Source organism: Ammospiza nelsoni, chromosome 7 (genome assembly GCF_027579445.1).
Source record: "Ammospiza nelsoni isolate bAmmNel1 chromosome 7, bAmmNel1.pri, whole genome shotgun sequence".
Classification (NCBI taxonomy): Eukaryota; Metazoa; Chordata; class Aves; order Passeriformes; family Passerellidae; genus Ammospiza; species Ammospiza nelsoni.
In genome coordinates, this window is record NC_080639.1 from 20,703,346 (window position 1) to 20,726,820 (window position 23,475).

Genomic DNA, 23,475 nt, shown 5'->3' on the forward strand with positions numbered 1-23,475 from the left:
ATCAAGTAGTCAGTTTTAACTACTGCTCACTTTTTCAGAGTTGCTTAATACAGCTCATAGCTGCAGTCATAAAGATACTAAAAAAACTCTATAACTTTGTATTGATCGCTCTTGTTCTAAGATTATTTTTATACACAACCATATCACATATACAATTTCTTCAGATATTAAGGCTTCGAAATTTTGGGCTGCTTTTTAATATCCATTTGGTTTTAAACCAAACACTACTGTTTAGACATAAAATATGTGTTATTTCAGGTAAAGTTTTGCTTTCCAAAATAATTCAAATTGAAGTCTCCACCCATATGTTAAAATGTTCTTTGAACGTAATGGAAACGGGATCAAAATACAACTACTTGAATGCAAGATTTACAACAATATATAATAATATCAAAGTTTATTGAAGTAATGACTGCTTTTCAATATAGGTTGTATTTCATTAAAGTATATACTTTGAAAGATTTTCTACAAACACCGGTATTACATTCGCACCACAGTTACTTTAACAGTCAGCTGCTGAAACAACAGCTGAGAGGACAGCTCATTTGACTTTTTCCATTTATAGAAAACAGCACAGAGGTTTTATCTCACTAGAAAACGTAACAGCTGTGTCTTCCTTTAAACAATAAATGACTCATTAACACATAACATCATAAAAGGTCTAATGACTCACAGAAGCTATTTGCATGTGCCCGGTTTTCTAGATCATTGCTTTAAAAAGTGCTCTGGCAAAAACAAACAAACATACAAACAACAACTGTATGAGGATCTCTGGATTACAATTAAAACTTGGAATAATACATGCTGAACATTTAACAAAACTATGAGATATGAAAGCTATTATTTGGAACAGAATTGCTTTTGCTTAAAGCTAACAATAACACAGCCAATATGCCTACGTACAAAATGTTCCCTGTACAATGGTATTTCTGTGTTGCAAATCATTTAACAAGTTATGGAAATGTAATTCAAACAATCATTATGGGAAAGTACATCACTCTGTATAAATACATGAATACTTGAAATTGACAATCAAACTGCATACCTCACCCTGCCCTGTCTCAGGCAGTGGTCTCCACGTTCAGAAAAAGAGGAGGCTTCTTTTTCTGACATAGTGTTGTGTAAAAAGGCAAGCAGTGCCTGGTCCTGGCAGCCAAAGGGCAACACATAAACACAGAAGCCATGAAGTTATAAAAAAAATGGTGGCTACCTGCCATAAAATGGTATCTGAAACAGCATGGCCGAATTTGCACTGTCAGGGGAGGGAGACAGAGGGCAATGCTGAAAACAGCAGAGGTTCCAAGTGTGTCAATGGCACTGCCACGCCATTTGGAGGTGGTGTGGAGGGAACCCCAGGTGCTCCCCCCGACAGAGGGAATGTGCAGGTCCGTGCAGCGGGACCGAGGGGCCTGCAGGGGGCAGCGCTTCCCGCAGCAGCCTCAGAGGGGCTCTCCTCCCACTGCTTACACAGGCAACACAGGAAATGCTCACCTCTTAAGCATACAAGGTTTTTGAGTAACCTTTCTTTTATGACATAGCCTGAGGGCCTATTATATAATATTTACCTGCTCTTTAAGTTTGGCATGTTCTTTCTCTGCTACTCCGATATTTCTAAATTATCTTCTACAGATCTAAATCCAGCAAGAACAGAGTTTCTCCCTGCTTAAGAAACAAACGCGCCCATCTAAATCAGGTCATTACTTCCCAGAGTCCCTGGAGTGTGAATCCATCCTTCAGCTTCTCTATTGCAAGTCCCAGTTCTTCTGAAAACACAGGCTCCCGGTCATGTTGCTTTTTGAATACATGACATATGAGAGAAAATAAAATAAAGCAGAAAGCACTTTTTAATTTCATTATCCCATTTTATCAACAGCAATTTGATAGTATGAAGAAGTATCTCCTTACCTTGTTTTCATCAGCAAAGTAAGCCTGCAAAGGAAAACAAAAAAGAACTGTGAAAACAAGAGTCTAAAAACCACATCTGCTAATAATTCCTTGGGTTCAAAACTGTATTGAGTAGGTCTTCCACAAGAATCCAGTCTACATGGGTTTAACTTCTATGTTAAAATAATTTACAAAAGGCTTCTAACAAGATTTTCTGTTTTGGATTATAGACTAGATACCGCCACATTATGGTATTTTTCATTACCTTTGAAATTTCCATCATAATAAAGAAAGATGTTTTAAATGGCAACATTTTTGTATTACATTTGTTACACTGACAAACACTTGATAGGGAATATTAATATGAAGACAAACTGACAGCATCCTGGTATTTTTTTGCCTCATGTGCAGCAGCTTTTACTATTCAACATCAAAAACTAGCTTAAGATGTATAATATCAAAGTTCAGTTGACATTATACTCAATCTAAGAAAAGAACATAAAGTAATAGAACAACTCCATAAACAGAGACATGGGAAAGAGATACCATCTTTCTTATTCTGTGTGGGTGGAAATTAAGGCTCAAACTTTTAGGGATATCAGATCTCCAAAAATATCCACACTCTAGAAATCTCTGGACCTGCAGGTTCTAGATGTTATCTCCAAAAATGAGCCTAGTCTTGCTTCAGCTGCCCCTGTGGACAGGTGAGGGGCAGCAAAGAAAGCACATTCCTGTGGCATCAAGTATTGTACAATATTGGTGTGTAGCTGCTCCTGGGGTCCTGGGCAACCTGAGTCTCTACAGCAACAAACTTCTAACCATTTTCAGCTTCCAGTTTTTGTTTGAGAATATACAAAGCACAGTTATTTAGTTCAGGTGATAAAGGCACCAACAAAGCAAACAGATCTCCATTTAAGGAGAAGGTATGTCTTCAACTATGCTGAAGATTGAATAAAAATATGCAAAAATGAAAAAAAGTAAGCCATAAAGCTAGGAAAGAGGGAAAGGAAAAAACAAGAGCCTATCTGTGTTAGTAAAAGGCTGCAAAATTAAAAGGAGTGGAAATAACACTCATGCTAGGCCTGTTAATTTATCTAATTTCAGAGACTGGTCAATGCATCAAGGCTAACACTTGAAAACATGTGCCATTTACCCTTGCAGTCAATCATGAAACCAAGTGTTACTGGGTTGCACATCAACTTTGGAAATTTGTTGAAAGAAGGTCAATCAAGCAACCCAATGCATTTTAAACTAAATTTTCCCAAAATACTGGGAGACATAATAATGTAAAATTATTGCTGCCTTTCTAAAAATATTCCAAGTTTGAATCTTAGATGAATGTTGAGCATACAGATATCACCATCTCTTAGTCTGCTTTAAGAGAAGGTGAGTTATTGTTTCAATATAATGTATCTGATTATATTGTACTGCTGATTTTCAAGCCATTCCTGATTTTAATGTGTTGAGGAACTACAAACAACAATTCTTTTGAATATCTACTAATATTTCTTTTGAATAATATTTGAATAATAGCTTGTTCTTAAAGAACAAACTATTCAAATATTATTCATATTAAGAATATATATAAATAATGAATTAAGAATTCATATACAGAATAAATTCCTGTAATAATCAGGATGTTTAATAAAAGGCATGTAGATGTGTTTTAAATATAGAAAGTACAGTTGCACTTATCTTTAACAGAGGATTACAGCTGTACATTGCTTAAATCTGAATAACCAAACAAGAATGATTCTATTTTTCTGGGTTTTTTGTGGAGTCCCTTACCACAAAAGCATCTGTATGTTCATCAGCTTCTATTTCCACATCATCTGGAACCTGCTCCACTGTTAGGTCTTCAAGGGGTTGAGGCTGCAAATTGTAACATTTTAGTAAGTAAATTCACATATCTAATATATTTAATATATTTTTATTATTGTTAACACAGTATTGTATGTATTTTAAAATAAATAAATGGAGTACCTTTTCTTCCATTTCATAATCCACTCCAAATATAGGATTAGCTGAATAAACTTTGTGAAGCGAATTAATTTCTTTCACTGCCTCCTGTAGTTTCTCTACAGGGTCTATTTTAAAACCAAGTACGTATCCTCCACTCTACATAACAGAGAAAAAAGACAACATCTGTTTATTAGTCTTACTTTTTAAACAATTTTTTCTCCTTGATAGTGATTTCCAGTTAAATGACAGAAATTTTGAGCTTGCTGAGAAAATTGAATCACGGGTGAAATAACACAATGACAATGCTTCTCTATGAGGTAAATAAACTTTTAACCATTAGCCCGTTATATAAAAGGGGAACAAACTCCTTATACAGAAAACCACAAGCAAACAAGGGTGGGACAAATTCAGAAGTGATATTAATGATTTATTCCCAGCTATTCAGCAAACGCTGAGTCTCTTAGGTCCTGATGCTGTTATTAAAGAACCTTTCAGATACACAGAAATAATGAAAAAGATTTAAAAGAGTGGTCTTAATTAAGTAGAGAATTAATTAGATCCCAAAGATAATCTGTCAGAAGACAGTGTATTTGACAGTTATAAGCTAGTTATGCTGGCCTATTGTGGCTTTGCTTAGAGAAACTGTAACTCCCAATAACCATATTGACCATAACATACACTTAAAGCAGTGCACAGAACTTTCTTAGTTTTCAAAAGGCCACACAGAAGAAATGCTCTATGTAACTTAAAAGTAGACCCATGACATCTCAAAATTAGAGAAATACTGTATATATGTATAATAAAAATGTAAGCAATAGAAAAAGGATATTAAAGCTTCTTACCTGCTGAGAGCTCTCTATCACAAGAGCCAAGCCAAACTTTGAGTCTCTCATTTTTATTGAACGCTAATGATAAAGAGGTATAACGCTGTTAAAAACTTTGTAATTACTGGGTAAAAATCTCATTTCAGTTTCTTTTTTACAGTGTAATAATTACAATTACTGGCTCTGGAAGCTTGGCTACCAGCATTCCCTCCCATTTACCATTACAAATCTGAACCCCTGAGACCTCAGGGAAAAGTGTTTTATTAGAAATGGTAACAGTGGTAACAGTAAATTTCTGAACATCAGGTTCACAGATCATGAATCCTAGTGTATGTAGATGGCATGAAACATCAGAGTAAATATTAAAAAGTTTGAAATACAAGCCATTTTCACCACCTGTACCTGCCCAGGAAATCCTCCAACTAATCTGGACAGAAAAGAAAATATACCCTGTGGTTGATGCTGGAAAAACTAAGTTCCTTTCTGAATGAGAGATATGAAATAAAATTTTGGTAACCTGGGAGTTTTAACCAAAGACTTGAATATATGCTGTTTCATTTTGAAAATGGTTGTTGTAAGATACTTACAATTTGTAGATATGGTATGCTGACATTAAAGCTGTCATTCATATTTGCATGCCAAACTATTCTCACATTAGTAATAAAAAATGTTCCCAAATTTCCCTATTAAAGAAAAGTTATGTTAGAATTGCTTTAAGGACAGAGCTTTCTCCCCCAAATATGATGATTACTGCTATCCATTTACATATAAGAAAGATAGAGCTTCATATTTTATTCACTAAAAGCCTGATTCTTTCCTACCAAACCCAGTTGAAATGTTTCTATTGATTGCAAGGGAAGAGGATCTTTAAAGGCTATGTGAATCTGAGTAATGAAAATAGCTGTGAGCACCTACTACTGCAGCAAAGCTGGATCAAGTCACAGCCCAGCCAAGCTCATGGGAATGAATACATGAAGCATCTGAGTGTTATTAACTGTACAGATCTGGAATTGGCAGAAAGCGTAAGTATAAAGGCATGTGGGTTAAACTTAGGTAATTGAGGAGACGTGTGCCAAGGGAATGTAGAGGAAAGAACTTTTTAGCTTGTCAGAGTGGATCATATTTCTATTCTGGACTAAAATTGCACAGACAGAAATATCAGCTCCTGTTTTGTTTCACTGCTCTGGGAAATGCTTGCAACTAGTGCCCTATAAAATAATAAATGCTTTCTATTTTTATCCTAAAAGTTTTTCATTTTTTTAAGACACGGAATCCCTGCCAGTATTTTCAAATTTCAATAATCAAAAGACAGTATAATCTTACTACTGCTTAGTCAAAGCTGCATATAAATATACAAATATTCAGCAGAACACTTCAGAAACATGATTTTCTTTCAGTGTCATACAGAGCTTTAGACTCCTAAATATATCTTTTTAACAAAAATTGTAGATCTAGTCCCTTGCATATTAGCCAGGTCATGCAGACTTCAGGTTACCAAAAGGAGATTTTGTTGTAGTGAGTAGCAAATATATGGGATCAGTTTCTCTGCATGCATCAGCTGATGAACAGCATTAAGGGTAATTCCTTGGAGGTTACAAAACTACAGGAGTACAATTGCTAGACAAAAGCTGAAACATTTTAACTTTTCTGTAGTCAACATATTCTGATTCTTTACTATACCTGGTCACTTGATAAATTCCAAACTCCATTGACTTTATCATAGATTTGTTCTTGTGGTAACAATCTCAGTTGCTTGTTTTGAATCAATGCACTTCTCAGCTTCAGATCACGATACATTTTGGAAGTTTCATAAGCTCTGCAAAAAATATAAAATATGTATTAGTTTATACATAGTTCTGTTTTTCTACTATACTATCTTTACCTTTTGTTTCAGTACAGATATGACATGTATATTTTCAGCTTTTCTTATCACCACATTGCACAAAACTGAGAATATTATTACAAATTTTTCAACACAATTAAGTATATTCCAGCTTTCCTTAATGAATTTATCTTTAAACTTAAGACAGGTTTTTGACAACCTTTTGATCTCCTGTAGTGTTCATGTCTATACTATTTTTTCCTTTTCCTTAAGACAGACATCACCCAGCCTCTATTACAAAGCATAAGTTCTCTGGGTCCCATGGTACACACAGCATGGACATTAACAATCCTTTATTTTTCAGTGCCAGTTAAATCACAAATGTTGAAGTGAGGGGAGAACGACCATCCTATAATGCATCGAACTCAGATTATTGATCGATCAGCCAGTTTAAATAATAGTGTTAATGAACTTCATGCATATTCCAAAATCCAGGTTTATGATAGGCTAACAGAGAAAACTCTAACCACTCCTTTTGTTTTACAATACCGTTGATTGTTTACACAAAATAAAACCAGTGTTCCCACTGTGATATGAATGGTTCCCAAAACTTCCATATCTGTTCCCAGGGTGCCATCTTTTCCCAGAGAGGGTGTTTCACTTGTTATGGGAAGACTGCCTGAGAACCTTATTGTTTATACAATGATGCCTGAGAGAGTCTAATTGTTTATAGAAGTCAGGCTGGGAACTGCTTTGGAACTGCTTCACAGCTACCTGTTACTTTTCTCTCAATTGCATGGCTTCATGGCCTTTTACTTCAAGCCATGCCTGATCTAAACTCTCCACACACAAACATCCAATACATATGTCAGTATTCCACAGCTCTTAAATAGACACCCATGGCAATGTATTCTGCACACATTCATTCAGATGACTTGTCTTTAAATGGGAAGCATACAGTGTTTTGTAGTCAGTGAAGAGTTCGGACCAGGATTTAAATTTTCATTTCCTTTACATGGTCTGAAATTACAGGAAATTATTGCAGACACAAATTATAGCTAGAAAATGCACACTCAAATTAGCTCCATTATACTCTTATTTGTTCAGATAGTTTATACACACAAAGTGTATAAATTGTGATCAATAACTAGTGAAATACACATTAATTTTCATTATGTGCAGCTATCTACTAAAATTTGTGATCACAGTCCTCCTTCCTTCCAGAGATTGCTCTCTTTAGGGAAAGTTTTCTGCATGTTGAATATGGACAGTCATATATTGTGTCTATCAGCAGCTGTAATCCCCCATATTTGAGGCCTTGATCAAACACTATTTTAAGTACACTACCTGTGCACAGCAATAACTGAAGTGAAAAGTCTGGGACTTCCAGGAACAACATTGGTAAATATGAACTCAAAGCGAGTATTGTTACATTTAGTCAATATATACAGAGCTTCTGTCTGCCCTCGTAATTTCTGTAAGGAAAAAACAAAATTTTACATTTTGGCAATACAGTAGCTTGATTGTACAAATAATAAATAATCTTCAGATGTTGTCTAAATTATTGTTTTAGACAGTGTTTATGGAGGTGTAACCCTGATTCTACCATTAATCTACTGCTATCTTCAACTGAACTTATTTTTCTTTTTGACCAACTAGCAGTTCCTCAACAGTAAAACTAATGCAGCCTGCCTGCTCTACATTTGCAGTATCATGACTGAAACTGTATTTTTGGTTCTGTTACCATACGGTTGCCCAGGAAATCTACATAATCTTCCTGCTAGTTCTTTGAGGCAGGTCAAACAAACAGCTTCACAGTTGCATGCAATTCCATTCAGGCTATGTATTTGAGAGCTCTCCACTTTTCAAACAAAACTTTCATTACTATTCTTTGCTGTTCTTGCAAGTAAACTTTCAGATTACTGTTGATACAGTGCAGTAAACATAAACAACTAGTTACAGCTTCTTTTATTATTTTTAAAAGTATTTTTTGGAACTTACTGAGTTGGCAGTTCTTGTAGTTATATTTATAACGCAGTTGTAACCGACAGCTTAAAAGTCAAGGGAGAAAAATACATTGTTTTGAGAACAAGAAAAATAACAGTCAAAATTACAAAGTATATTACTGAATTTTTTAGTGCAGCTTTGGATGCTATGTGTGAGAATTACACTCTGTGGTTAATACTCTGGGTCCTCATCACAACCCTGAAGACTAATTTAAGCTAGAAAGGATCTTGGAAGGTTCTTTGGTCAAGTGCTCTTTTCAAATCAGGACCAATTCTGGCTGCTCAGTGTACTATCCAATCCAAGAAATATTTCCACAGAAGGGGATTGCACACTGAACACTGGAAATAATTTGTGCACAAAGGAACTGCTAATCCTGCCCCTGTTTCAGCACTTTAAATTAAATATGAGCAAAACTCTCACTGCTCATACAGTTTTAACTCATACAGTTAAAATGAGAAACTTATCCAGAGTTTACAATACTAAAACTGGAAAGGAAGGTAATTGAGGGGAATAAATAGAGAAATGCAGAATGTGAATAAGCAGGTGGCAACAAGAGCTACAAGTAAAGCAATGTATGATGAAGCTCAAACTTTTTTTTTTAAAAAAACACATGAATCCCACATCGGCCAAATGAAAAACATGTCTGAAAAACTCTTCAACTTCTTTTCTGAGAAATTAACATAGAATATTGAGTATTACTATTTTGCTATGAATTACCATTTCAGTGCCTATATTATAAAGAGATTCATTAGTAACAGTTTATTTCAGACTTTCCAGAGCAACACAGCTATACTTCAGCATTCTGTACTGAAATCAATACTTGGTGAAGGAACAGCAAGGCACCACAGAGGAAACAGAAGGTAATACTTACAGAGGTTGACTCTGGGCAATGATAGTGAGCGCCAAATGATCCGCAAATTTGTCACAAGCAGCTTGCCTGGAGATAAAGAGTGTAGCTATTTTTAATCTAAATAAATTCTATTAAATAAAATGTTCTGAAACAACAGGATATTCCTTCTCCTTGATGGGAAAAAGAAGAAAGCACAGGACACTCCACCGGAAAAATCACTAAACCACTAAATACTTAAATGCTTAAAATGCTAGCAACAAGGAACAAATTAAACAATTTCGAATATATACCAGCATTCCTCAAAATCAAACCAAGAGCAGTTATTGATTCCAATCCAGATGCTTATAGCAAAAATGTAGACACAATTAGTGCAGAACTGCTCTGGGGAGGAGAAGGGGAAGGCAGTGAGTTAACTGTCACAGCAGTGTTCATGAAAAACCTCACCCCTTTGCCATATGCAAATTTATTCCATTCTGGACCCTGGAGAGCAGCACATCCAGCCCCCTTGAAGGGTCATCTCAGCATGCTGGTAGCTTCAGCCCCTGCCCACTATGTATTCCTTACTTCAGTAAGTTAATTCCTTACTTCAGATTCAGTTAAAAACAGGGTGGGACAAGCTAAGCATTAAAGAGGATTACAGCAGAACAGCACCACATTGTTTATAAATGGATTGTTCCTACAAGGCTTTAATTCTAAGCAAATTCTGAGACAAGAATCACCTTCCTACAATTTCAAAAAAACATTCCAAGGCAGATCTGAGAAATAGGCAGGATCTCTTCTGTGCAACAGAGCACTGATACAGGGTTCAATGGGAACCTGCCAGGGCTTTCATAAACCTACACAGGTTAAAGAGTAGAAAGTTTACAATTTGCCTGACTATGCAGTTACCTCTGTCTCCGTTGTTTCCTTTGGTATCTTCAACAGACTCTAAGCAGTCTATAAGGACCTCTCCAGGTCTCATTTTCATTTGTCTAAAAAAAGGAAAAATAACTTGTTTTCCAAAAATAAGGTAATTTTTATTTCTCTGTTTTGCTTTCCTCTATTTTCTGCTCAGTACATAATGCAATGAAAAATCCACACATGCACACAAATCAACTTTATATATCTGAAATTATCACTACATTCACAGATGAAAAATATGAATATCTTTATGATTACCTTATAACAGTAAATAAATAAATAATTATGTAGCAAGTGTGACCATGAAAACTATACCCCAAAATAAGGACAAAATGTGTGGAAATGGAGGAAAAAGCAAAAAAAAAACCCACTTGCATTCACGTAATTTTTAGGGGACTGAGTTTATTGCCTCTTGATGTAGATTCAGGTCATAAGGAGTGGAGCTAGGCTCAGGAAAGAAGAGATTCCAGCAAAAGAAATATCAGATGTATAAGGATATGTGAAATGCTCTGCTAAATTTTCCACAAAGGGTGTGGTTTGACTTTTTGTTTGTTTGGCTTTTGGCTTTTTGTGTGAGGTCTTCTATTTATTTGTTTGTATTATTATTTTGCTTTAAGTGATCTAACCACTTCATTACGTAACACCAATGCAGTGTGATTTTTTGCTGTACTTTAGTCGTATTGTCAAAAGCGGCCAAAACTCTCCATGTATGGCATGACAGAAACAAAATGTATTATTAAGACACGACTTTCGTGAAATACTGCCCAGCCGCCGCCCCGTTTGCCAAGCCCGGCTAACCATGAGTGCCACCGTCCCCGCAGACACACGCCTTCAGCTTGGTTGTACTTCTCAGTGCTAAAAAAGCTCAGCTGGGAAAAGTATACCCCCTTCCCTCAGTCCTCCAGTGTCCAATCTTTTGTTTTGTTTTATTTTCTTTTTATAGATTGGAAACGGTGCGTGGACCCCACCCAGCAAGCACTGACCGCCCCGGCCCGCCCGGCCAGGTGAAGCCGCCGATGCTGCGCGGCCGCCACACCGGGGCGCTCCCGGCACACGCTGGGGCGCTCCCGCCGTGCACCGCGCCCACCCCAGCGGTCGGCCTCAGCCGCGGAGGCAGCGCTCAGCCGGCCGCCTGTCGGCGCCGGGCGGGTACGAGAGCGGCGCTGTGAGGGCAGGGCGGGGCCGGGACACGGACACTCACTGCGGGGAGATGTCGAAGCGGACATCCCTGTCCTCCCACAGCACGTCCAGCACCCCGCTCATGGCCGCCACCCGCCCCGACGAGTCCGCGCGCCGCCCTGGCAACGGCGTGGGGGGATGGGTGGAGTCTCGCGCCCCCGCGGCGCCCGGGATTGGCTGCGGCGCCGCACGCGGGGAGCGCGCGCGCACTCGCGCCCGCCCTGGTTCCTCCCCCGGCTCGGCTGAGGGGCTCCAAGGGAGCTTGAGGGACCCTGTCGTTCCCGGTAGTGCAGCCTTGAGCTCTGCGGATCTGTGGGGCCGAGTGTTTGTTTGGTGGTTTTGGGTTTATTTTAAAATAGATGAGATGTGTAATTTTTAATTTGGAATGTCTTGAAAGCTGTATCCAAATTTTAATTGCAGTGCCCTGCCGCTGTAAAATTAAAAAAAACCCCAGGAAGCTGCAAATAAGATTCATAAGAAAAAAACTTGTCTTTTGCTAGTTCTTCCCCTAAAGCTTGTCCCTGGGTTGGCGAGGAGCCCGTTGCAGCCATCTGGAGATGGACACCAGCTGGATGAAATACAGCAGCGGGCGGGAAATGCCCCGACCTCCCTCTGGCCCCGTGACGAGAGGGGCTGAGGGTTCCGAGAGCACAAACGGGGGGGGTGTTTTAGTTGAGGCCAAACTCCGCTTTTTGTTGATATGCTTGATGTTACCATTTGCCCAGGGGGAAAAAAAAAACAAAGAAACCACACAAATCCAACTAAAAATGATCAACGAGTGCATAATCTGAGATGTTTGGCCTTGTTAAGGGCTGTGGCAGAAATCTGGTTATGAGAAGCACACGACACAGTGAATATCATTTAGCTGTGAGGTAAGTTTTTAGTCCTGTAAATGAACCATCATCCATTTTCTGTCCTGGCAGTAAAACCAACAATGTTTTATTAGAAATAAGCTTTAAAGTATATTAAATAACAGGAAATTCAACATATACAAGCAGATATAAATGTAAAAAGTAATATCACAGTGGCAGACAATAAACTGTGCTGTTTAATGTTTTAAACATAAGTTTAAATAGTTAGGAAGATGAAAATATTAAAATGCATTTAAAAATTAGACTTGACTTTCAGAAGAGAAACACATTGGAAGGACCATTTTAGACATGAACTAACCCAACACAGTAATGCCAGTTATTGGTATATTCACTCATAGAAATCTGTCAATGTGTTTTAACTGTAACTGTCATGGATCTTGGCTAGCTCATAAAAACTGAGGAGAGTTTACTGAAAAAAGGATGAAATGTACCTGTGATGTGCTTAGGGAAGGTGGGTAACTGAACCACCTCCCTGTCTTGGGACCCAGAGAGCACGTAGACCACAAGTTGATGCATTTGTTGTATTTATCTGTATTAAGTAGTACTCTGCATGTAATTTGGAAGTTGATGTTTTGTGCTTTAGATAGTAAAATACTATTTGTGAGAATAGTTTCATTTAAAAGAAGTGAAGCTTTCATTGCAGAATCCATGCCAAATACTAGATTTCCATAACAAAGGGAAAAGAACTTACATAATGACCAAGGATTGGTTTTCAAAGCGATATATGTAGTTTAAAATAAGATCTAGTTAGTGATTGTACAATGCTAGTATTTAAAGATCTAGGTGAAGGAAGGGCAACTGCTATGACAAATGCTACACTGGTCTAACTATAACTGAGTAAAAAAGGAAATTTTGTACTCTTGATACTATTGAAAATTTGCTGTTTTGTTATAACCCCTAGGCCATAGAAGAAATCCTGAAAGTGTTTAAGTATGCTTGCATAGGTAGACTTTTTAGTTAGAGGGCATGTGACTTCCTAATGTTAGCATTCTATAAATTATTTGGTTTGATTTTAGATACCACGCTGGATACTTGATATAAAAGCCAAACAATCAATAGCTTCAACCTCATCATTTTTTATTGTAGAGACTAATTGCTACCTCCAGCAAAAACTACACAAGCCTGTGTGCATTCCTGCTCAGACTCAAAGCGATTGGCATTTCCATGGCAGCCCCCATACCAAAACTGAGCACAGGCATTGGCTTGTGTGTCATAGTACCATCTGATTGTGTAAGCACGGCACGGCCCTTGGTCCAGCCTCAGCTTGCAGCGCAGGCCCACAGGACTTTCTAAAATAAAAAAAAAAGAGGAATAGAAACCATTCAGTTTGTAAAAATCAATTATATTCCATAGATTTTACCTTTAAAACTCTTACTTTGGTTTTTGTTTTTTTCCTGCTAGTCTTACACAATAGTTTAAGATTCACTTTTAGTTCTAAAGATGTTAATATTGAAGACAAGTTATAAGTGCATCTTGGTAGTCAAATAAACTGTTCCTTTACTGGCATGATTCTTGTAATTCCAGAAATAAAAATATTATGACTCCACATACAAAAAGAGCGAACTATATGAATATGATAATTCTAAAATATATTTTTTGAAATCTGATTACATTCAACCAGTCCTGTGAGCAAACTGAAATTTTAAGCCCAAGAGCTGTAAGCTAGTTGCATCTGCTGCATCCTTCTGTATTACATTAATTTTCCTTCTGGTGTGGGAGAAGGGACATTAAACACTCAGAAGAATATAAAACTCTTGTCTTGCTTTTGTGTGGTATTTGTGCTGCTTATCCAGTAAAATGGTAGGAATCATGTACATAAGTTTTGAATTTAAAACTCCTACAAATATGGATTAGAGGACTGTGACATACTAATTTAGTCTCACCTTAATAACATCATGACATAGAAAACAGTTTTCTGTGAAGTTTAATGTTGTGACTAATATTTTGTCTTTTGCAACTGGTATCTTGTCACTTTTTTTAAAAAAAACTTTAGTGCCAGAGACTGAATAAGTCATGCCACTGTTCCCAGGAAACATTGGGAGCGTTTCTATCGCTCTCTTCTGTTGCTCCATCAAAATACACTATTACTGAAACTGAAAATGCCCCAAATGATGAACAAAATACATTTGGACATTTCATATAAAAAGAATCAACCCTTTAAGTACTCAGCTAATTATTATACTCAAAATGACTAAACACTGTTTTTTTCCTATTGCTCCTCTGAAAGAGAAAACCATTCTTTCTGTCCAATTCTGAAATCATTGTCTTTGCCTTTAGTGAAGTCTCCCCCTCTGTAGACTGCCCCTCCTTGGCTGATGAATGACCTGCTGACTGGCCCACCCTCAGTGAGCATTATGTTCTCCTTTTGATGCCCCTTAGGAGCTCCCTCTCAAGTTGTAGACAACCTTGCTTTTGCTTTAAGTGGAGCAGTGGGATCCAGAACTTGGAAAGACAAGAACTGCAACTAGATCTGTTATAAAATCCTGAAGCAACTTCTCTTCTACATCACAGACTCACAAAGTCTTTGGAGAATGGAACAAAATTACTCTGACTTAAAGCCTTATTAAAAGTTAGTACCAGGCAAAGAGGTAACAAAATGAAAAGTGATCTGTTACCCACCAGGTCTTGGTGTGGGGCCTGCAGTTAAGAGAGATGATGTTATCCCTTTATTGGATGGTGGTTGTTTAGGTGAAAATAATGGTAACGCAGCTGCAGGTGAAAAGGATCAGAATGAGACATTGATTTTTCGTCAGCCAAAAATGAGAATGAAGAAATGAATGACAATAGAAATACCTCTGGTATTTCCTGTCAGCAGGGTTGGCTGTTGTTCTTCATCTTGTTCCTCTTCGTAGGTGTCATAGACTATGGAAGGTACGTTGGTCTGAAATGAGCATTTGATTTTTTTTCTTTCCAGATACTGTGAAGTGTTCCAAAGTGAACAAGCCCTCCATGTGTTTTTCCTTTGCATTTACCCTGACTTCAGTGTTAAAAACCAGAATTTCAACTTCTCCTGGTTGGTTTACCAGGAAAGTTGGCATATCTAAATGTTGGATAAATTTTTTTTTTTAGTTGAGCTTTATGGAAGTTTATTTATAGACTTAAAATTATAATCTACAATTGAGTTCAATTACTGTTCTTAGACTTAATTATAACAGTGTAATTGCTTTTAATATTGTTATGATTCACACTGTGGCACAAATATTACTGTATTAAACAAAGGAATCCTTGTAACAATATCAGGTATAAGTTATAGCTATTAGTTAATTACCTGCATGCAACATCAGAGCTCTTACTCAGAACAACCAGCTCTGAGCATACCAAGTTAAAGTACCTGTCCTGCAGAAAATTAGGGGAAATGGTACAAATTACGTTAGGTGGCACAGAAAGATATATACTTTAAACTTCTGCTGAATTTTCATACCGAAGCTGATGGTTGAGGAAGATGGCCAAGACTCAGAGGACTTTCTACTGTAGATACTCTGAGTGTCTGTGCTGAAAGTGATTGTCTGTTAACATTGTTCTTCTGAAGTATGTAGTGTAAAGAACTTGGAGATACTGACTGGAACAATCGCCCACTAATGCTTGCACCATTTTCATTGTGGTTGTATACTAAGGTGCCATGTTCATCTTCACAAAATTGATTTACTAATTTGGACTCCAGAGCTGTTGAAAAAAAATAATTAGAAAACATATCATAATGAGAAATTCAATGTATTCTTAAAATTTGGATTACTTATATATGTCGCTAATGTGCATGTAATCCAGAACTCCTTCAGATTGTTTACACACATCTAAGAAGATTATTCCAGATTCTTTGGAGTATGTTCTTTTTGGTCACAAATTTGCCAGCATGTAAGTCCTCTACATGGTAGAAAATACAGGGATCTTAGGTAAGGGTGTTCATCTAAGCTTTGTAATAACTACTATTTGTTAATGGGAAAATAATTGTGTATCTTGCTGCTGTGAATAACCACATGAAAATGGATTATTTCCCCAGGAAGTGAACAAGTAGCATTTATGACAATGGGTTTCATTCTGATTTACAGTCAGATTTTCAGTGTATGAGCACTTATTCATCTTAGAAAACTTGTTTAGGCAGCTGTTTTCCTAGACTGGGTGACTGACATTCCCCCATTGGCACGTTGCCCCATAATGTGACACCACAATCAAAGGGGATCCGTATGTCTAGATTCCTATTACTTTGCAGCATCAAAGCATATCCACAAAGATAATGCTTGTCTCCCAGCCTGCCCCCTTGTGAGAAGCATCTGATGATATAAGGCAGAATAAAAGGTCACTGGACGCACCTGGGAGGGTGTTAAAGTCATCAATGAGATACATGTGCTCTCCATCTGGGTCTGAAGCAATCACATTCAGCTCCCTCACAAACTCAGCCTGGGTTGGATCTGAAGCATTTACGATTCCTATTGCGTACATTTCGATGTTTGCTGCGTGGGCCTCTCGAACAACAAGATCTAGTTTTACAGCTTCTCTCTTGTCTGTTTGGCCATCTGTTAGCACAATAGCCACTTTCCTCACCCCTGCTCGAGCACCAGAAAATCCTTCCTGGGTTGCTTTGCGGATGGCAGTTCCTGTGTAAGTGCCTTCTCCCATGTACTGCATTTTTCTGATTGCTCGCTTGACATCCTGGCGGGTTGGATACTTGTTGAGCCCAAATTCTAGCCGAGCTTCTAAACTGTACAGCACAAGGCCAACTCTGGTAGCATTTCTGCCTACAGTTACTCTGTCTACTAAAGCAGTTACAAAGTCTTTGATAATCTCAAAATTTCCTGGTCCCACACTCTCAGAGCTGTCAATCACAAATACAAGCTCCATAGGAATTTCCTTACATTTAATACTGCAACCTACAAAGGAAAAATAAAAGAAACCCAGATCACAATGACTTGATTTGGCATGCTTTAGGAAAAGAGAAGAATGCAAATGTAATGAAAGAAATACAGAATTTGAACGTAAAGGTTTCCTGAGTCCTTACCACATATCTCTTTTATTAGTTTAATGATATCTTCTCTCTGGATGTGAAAAAAATTAAATATTAAAATATTTTACAATTTGCCTCTTTTAATTGAGTTATAATTTTAACACTTACAAATATTTTGTTTATAATCAATTGTTGTGTCCTACAGTGACTTAGAAAAATGTTACTGTTTAACTTCCAAACTTGGGAATGAGTTCCACGTGTTACAATAAACTATTTCATATGCATACAGGAATCAATAACTTGATAACACATTAACATCTCTATCTAAAACAATTAGCTCCTGCTATTTTAAAAAATGTTTTGTGATTAATTGATTCTATTTAAACTGAAAGGTATATATATTTTAGCATCTGCATAATATGATATTCCTTTTAAATGTTGTGGGAGCAGAGAAATAGACGCAACTTGAGGAAGCGTAGGATTGCTTGTAGTGAGCTGACATATGCCAGGGCACCAGTACAGAATGGGAGTTGTCAGCCCTGATGTACCTGGCCCACAATTACCAAGCCTTCATCAGCACAAAACCCCAAAACTGCTGCCTTCAGAGCTGTCTGTCAGAGCAATGAGGGCTTCTGTGGCATGTGAACAAAGTGTTTCTCAGAGCAATCATTTGTTACATATTTTGAAGTGCATGACAGGACTCATCTGGCATTGAGTCAATCTTTCAAATACAACGTTTTGCTACTGCTTCTCAGCTTTCATCATAAACTGTAGTAATATTTATATATTCACTGACATACTTTGCTGAATTTGACTCAAATGTGGTACAGGCTTAGCAGAAATATAAATAAGTTCCTAGCATGATAGACCATGACAAGTTTGAAGATCTTTGCTCTTCATACTCTTAAATACTTGCAAAAAAACCTTCCTGCAGCAAGTACACACCTGGGTGATCTAACACTAGCTATAAAAGAACATATAGCAGAAAAATACTTAAAGTCACCAGGAACTTTTAATTCAATTTCAGGATAAAGTAGATATGAAAAAATCAGAAATCTTTGAGTTGGTTTCTTTCTATATTATTGCTGAGTCAGCTTCTAATCAGAAAGCTCTTTCCAAAATAATTAAAAGGCTACATTTCATCTGATAGTGTTGTTTATATCTTGCTGTAATGGGATTTAAATAATGGAATTTGCTTACTGTTAGGCCTTGGTCTCCCTTTGGTCCCATCTTGCCCTGTAACAGTGATTGCTAATTAAGTTATTGCAATTAGATAGTAACATTGTAATTCAGAATACAACTTCATCAATACTGTTATTAGAATAATATTTTTCCAATAGAAGTTAAACTAGAAAACGTGTGGTCCTGATGCACGTGCACTGCCTTGTGCATGTAGTACCTGCAGCCTCCTGAGGAGGTTTGTGGGAAGTGGATGATCTCAGGTGTCCCACTGGGTCACTGACTGTCAGTTGTCTCTCACTGCTGTCCTGGTTTTGGCCAGGATAGAGTTCACTTTCTTAGTTGCTGGTTAGTGCTGTTTTGGATTTACCATGGCAATCATGTTGATAACACTCTGTTGTTTTGGTTGTTGCTAAGTGGTGCTTACCCACAGTCAAGGACTTTTCAGTTTCCCATGCCCTGTCAGTGAGAAGCTGCACCAGGAGCTGGGGGAGCATGGGCCAGGCCAAAGGGATATTCCACAGCATGGAGGGCACTCCCAGCACAGAAACTGGGGGAGTCAGCTGGGAGGAGCCCATCACTGCTCAGGGGTGGGCTGGGCATCCATCACAGGGTGGGGAGCAGTCTTACTGGGCTTCACCTGGCTTTTTATGATTATGACTATGGTTATTATTATAGACTATTATTTTTATAGGTTCAGTTATTAGACTGGTTTATATCCATCCATGAGTCTTTGGCTTGTTAGGTGGGTTTTTTTAACTTTTTTTTTCTAATTTTCCTCCCCATCACACCAGTGTCGGGAGGTAGATGATCGAGTGGCTGTGTAGTATTTAATTGCTGGTTGAGTTCATGACAACTGCCTTAAGGAAGAAACCACATCCATCTGGGAAGTGGGGTATTAATCAAGTAAGTGTCTTCTTTGTGCTTTTAAAGTTTTTAATAGTTTCAGTTTCTTGAAAGTTTCAGATTATATGTAATTAAAGAGAAAGAAGAACACACAACCCAACTTTGTTTCTGAGTGGTTTACAAAAACATCTGCGATAAACCTGAGTTACTCACAGGTTCTCCAGATAAACCAGGGTCACCCACATCACCTTTTTCTCCTTTTTTCCCCTTGTCACCTGTAGCTCCTCGATCTCCCTTTAAAACCATGGTGGTAAGCAGACAGAAATTGTAAGTCAGCTTTTGTTACACTTTTCAAATTTCTCTGTCATAGCCTTTGTTGAATGCACATTAAGGTTGTGACATAAGTTAGACATCTTTGTTAGAGATCATTTAAATAAATTGGTACTTTGTGAATTTCATTAATAACTTGTAGTATTGGCTAAGCATTTTTATGGGAAAAAATACACGAAGTGGTTTGAACAATGAAGCATCTCAAGCAACTACATGCAGACTGAGAGGTTTTATGGGCTATTGCATGATGGAAATTAGTATCTGTGCCTTAGAAAAATAAGATAACACTGAAGAAATTAATAAAGGGAATATCACTCTGAGAAACTTTTTGGCCCAGAAAAGGTGTTTGGCATAGCAAACAGATGCATCTTGGTTTGATTTTTAGTAGACTTAGTACAGCCTTTCTGAGCCATTGTGATCACATTTAAAAACTGATTCCAGCCCATCATTCTCTTTTTCTTAACATTGATTTAGTTAGAAAATTTTGCATAGCAGATAGGTGAAAGGAAGTGATATTAAACCTAATACTTATTTTAATAATAAAATAATAATATAGCTTCTAATAACAATATAACTTCTAACAAAAATATAATCTTCTGGTGTCTGGGGCTCCTTTTACACAGAATTCACATGCCTTCAATGAGAACTGACTGTAAAAGATCATTTGGAGTGTGTTGGCTTCCATCTAGGGCATTATCTCACTATTATCTCTGATTTAGACATCATACCTTCTCTCCCAGAAGCCCATCTCCAGGGGGGCCTCGTGGTCCTGGCATTCCTTGAATGCCTTGTTCCCCCTAATGACAAAACAGGTAGTGATATTAACCCTTTGTAATCATTCATCACACAGTAATTTAAAATGTTCAAAGAGAAAGTTTTTTAAACTGCATTTTAACTGGGATCTTGAGGCACTTGAGACAATGTAGTAGCTAACTTATATTTCTCAAATACTTCTTCAGTATAAAGATAGACAATATTGAAAACACATATGATCATTATTGGATTTAATTTTAATTTTATTGCAATTTTATTTTTTCCCCTCTTTCCATCCCATTTTATACCTTCTCATTTTGCCTTTATTTCTATCTTTTGAGTCTGTCTCATCTGACTGATGCTTTGGGTAAAAGTGCATATCACAAGGCAAAATTAATAGTACTCACATTCAGGATGGAGGCTTTTTCTCTACTCAATAGAGTGGTAGTACACATAACTAATTCAGACTGTTTCTGTGGGCATGAGAGTTGAGGAAGAGGGAGTGGAATTTTTAATTTTGTAAAGGTATCTTTAACTGATAAAAGTTCATCCTTCTTTCCTCAGCACACACATGCTTGGGCTAGTTTGCAGCAGTAGACAGAACGTACTTTGCAGGTGCTCACATTATCCTTCTCATTTTCTAGCCTGAGGCTCTCTTCACATGAGAAACAATGTGAAATCTCCTTAACGCCGTGATGGTCAGATTGACCACTCAGCACAGGTTAAATATTGAAGACTCTGAGTCTTTTTACCTTAGTTCCTTGAATGCCTTCACCAGGAGGTCCCAGAGAGCCAGGTGGCCCTGGGCGTCCTATGCTTCCCTAGAGGATGTTCATAATAAAATACACAAGAAATTGTTATACCACTGTGTAATTTCTTGTCCTTCCTCTACCCTCAAACATGTCTTTTATAAGTAGTGGGAATCAGGCTGGTTTGTTCTAGCTGAGAAATACTCTTTTTGGCCTTTGTCAGATTTTAAAAATCCAGTTTATACTTTGAAGGAGTCACTTGGCTTAATACTTAGTGAACATGAATCACCTTGCTGATACAGATTTATGCTGCATTGAAGGATGGATTTTATTGGTGCCACATTGGGGACTCAATTAAAATTTAAGAGAAGATTATTATTGTTTTTTTATCTTTTACCACCATTACACAGCAAGACCTATACATATACATACTAATGTGGCATTGCAAAGAAACACTTGTTGCTAATTTATAAGCTTGTTTTCAATAGAACTCTAGGAAAAATGTTCCCATTCCGTGTTACTCACAGGATGCAATCAAAACCCACACAGTAAATATTAATTTTATGTCTGTACTGCTATTCTAGTAACCCTGCATGAAATCCTCAGTTTCCTCATTTGTGAGGATCCCATGGACATGCTGTCTCTTGGTACTAGTGCTGCCTGAGAAGGTGCTTTGCTTCACCACTGCTTTTCTCTGGACACTGCCTTCCTGCCAATGGCAACTGGATCTCAGGGACCAGTAAGTCACAGTGTGCAGGTAACTCCTTATTATGTTGCATAATCTTTGCATTTGACATTGTTGAGTTCCTTTAAATTTACATTCAAACAATTTCTTTTGTATTCAATAGACTTCTAAAACAGCTGTAGAAACATGAGAGTTTCCAGTTTGGGAGGTGAAATTTGCTTTTTATACAGTGCTTTTTATAGTTACAGGTTTTTTTAGGCCTTTGTCATGGTTACAAAATAATTACAAATACAATCCTTTTTGCAGGGATCAATCCTCATGCTGGCTATTAGATGATTATTTGATTTATACAATAAAAAAGAGGAGTTAATTCCAAAAGAACTCAACAGTAGTGCCTATAGCTGTAACAGTACTATAGGCAACACATAGTAAGTACTTGCCTGGCCCTTAATTCTGACCAATGCTAGGTCTGAAGAAATTTTTGCCACTCTGTTGCAGCTAATGTCTGCAGGACCTAAATGTTTTGTCATTGATCTTTCACTGCTTGGTTATCACCTTATTATTTATCAAATGCAGCCACAAGGAGGCTATGGCTTATGGCTAGTCACCAGAAATATTTTTTATTTTCTACAAAATAAAGATTATTTGTAGGATTAGTTGTTTCCAGTGAAGACAGAAAACATGCAGATGTCTATACATAATCACACATTTGTATAGTATACTTCCCCCCCCATTTTAGAAATTAGACAAAGAGAGACATAGTTGTTTAAATCTCTTACTTTTGGTCCTGGCAAGCCTTTTCCTGGGGGACCAGTGGGGCCAGCTGGTCCTCTACTACCAGGATCACCCTGAAAGCCAATACTTTAAGAAATAAGTAGTGAATACCAAAGTTTAATGTATCTCTAGAACTCCAAGCATCTGTTACACCCAAATGGGACAAAGGGAAGAGAACTATTGAACTGTGCAAGTCCAAACAATGCTAACCCAGGGATATTGCTGGCAGGGCAAGGAAGGTATTGGGGATAAACAGTGGCTGGTGGTCTAAATGTATTCAAGTCAATTATGCACAGTTACACAGGAATTACAATTCCCATATTATAAAATGAACTCCAGATTCTCCAAACAAAAAAAAACCACAAAAACTCAACAAACCTAAACCAAAAAAGATCTACCTTTTATATACTGAGAAGAAAGTTAAAGCTGGATTAAATAGGAATTCTGACTATGACCTATAGGTAGGACTTGTATCTCTATGAAGTAGAGTATACACAAGCATTTGCTTTTCTAGAACTTGAAGCCTGTACCTTAGGTCCTGGTAGTCCAACTCCATCTGGGCCTTGCTCACCGGGAATCCCAGGGAGGCCTGGCAAGCCCTGAAATTGTATGCACAGACAAAATATAAATTTAATTTACAGCTACATTGACTACATCCATTTGTTAATATTTTCATGGTAGTGTTTAAACTATATTGTCTCTTAATGGGATCACTGTGATCTACAACTGGTTAAACTTTACTCTGATATGCCAGAAGTAGTGTCAGTAGCATTTACATGTGTGTTGCATGTCATGCAGGGGCTTGAATGTGTTTAAAGGTAGAGGGGTCTAATATGGAGAGGCAGTTGCAGAAGTAGTTCTTCATTGGGTTGCACAAAAATAGCAGAAAGTATTATAAATCAATTTCCTTGTTGATATTT

General features: G+C 37.4%; 2 protein-coding genes across 2 annotated transcripts in view; both read right to left on the reverse strand.

The window, feature by feature from the left end:
* Positions 1-368: 368 nt before the first annotated feature.
* Positions 369-11,559, reverse strand: BBS5 (Bardet-Biedl syndrome 5). Its single transcript, XM_059475813.1, has 12 exons — positions 11,451-11,559; positions 10,238-10,320; positions 9,371-9,436; positions 8,494-8,543; positions 7,840-7,967; positions 6,351-6,486; positions 5,258-5,353; positions 4,689-4,751; positions 3,868-4,002; positions 3,673-3,756; positions 1,906-1,929; positions 369-1,791 (listed from the first exon to the last, which is right to left on the reverse strand). The coding sequence occupies exons 1-12, from the start codon at positions 11,510-11,512 to the stop codon at positions 1,690-1,692; spliced, it is 1,029 nt and encodes a 342-aa protein (XP_059331796.1). The 5' UTR covers positions 11,513-11,559; the 3' UTR covers positions 369-1,689.
* A 1,830-nt stretch (positions 11,560-13,389) lies between these two features.
* Positions 13,390-23,475, reverse strand: part of LOC132075804 (collagen alpha-1(XXVIII) chain-like) — a 32,709-nt gene continuing 22,623 nt past the window's right edge. Inside the window, exons 24-35 of the mRNA XM_059476511.1 lie at positions 23,086-23,154; positions 22,561-22,629; positions 21,100-21,168; positions 20,323-20,391; positions 19,478-19,558; positions 18,440-18,475; positions 17,294-17,330; positions 16,608-17,165; positions 15,770-15,963; positions 15,076-15,181; positions 14,920-14,982; positions 13,390-13,589 (exon numbers count right to left, since the gene is read on the reverse strand). Of these exons, the coding sequence (XP_059332494.1) occupies positions 13,390-13,589; positions 14,920-14,982; positions 15,076-15,181; positions 15,770-15,963; positions 16,608-17,165; positions 17,294-17,330; positions 18,440-18,475; positions 19,478-19,558; positions 20,323-20,391; positions 21,100-21,168; positions 22,561-22,629; positions 23,086-23,154 (1,551 nt within the window). The remainder of the gene's footprint in view (positions 13,590-14,919; positions 14,983-15,075; positions 15,182-15,769; positions 15,964-16,607; positions 17,166-17,293; positions 17,331-18,439; positions 18,476-19,477; positions 19,559-20,322; positions 20,392-21,099; positions 21,169-22,560; positions 22,630-23,085; positions 23,155-23,475) is intronic.

Coding starts and splice junctions, on each gene's coding strand:
- BBS5 (XM_059475813.1), bottom strand. CDS start 11,512: ATGAGCGGGGTGCTGGACGTGCTGTGGGAGGACAGGGATGTCCGCTTC. Junction 9,437..10,237: donor AGGAAACAACGGAGACAGAG/GTAACTGCATAG, acceptor CTTTATCTCCAG/GCAAGCTGCTTGTGACAAAT. Junction 1,792..1,905: donor ACTTTGCTGATGAAAACAAG/GTAAGGAGATAC, acceptor GTATTCAAAAAG/CAACATGACCGGGAGCCTGT.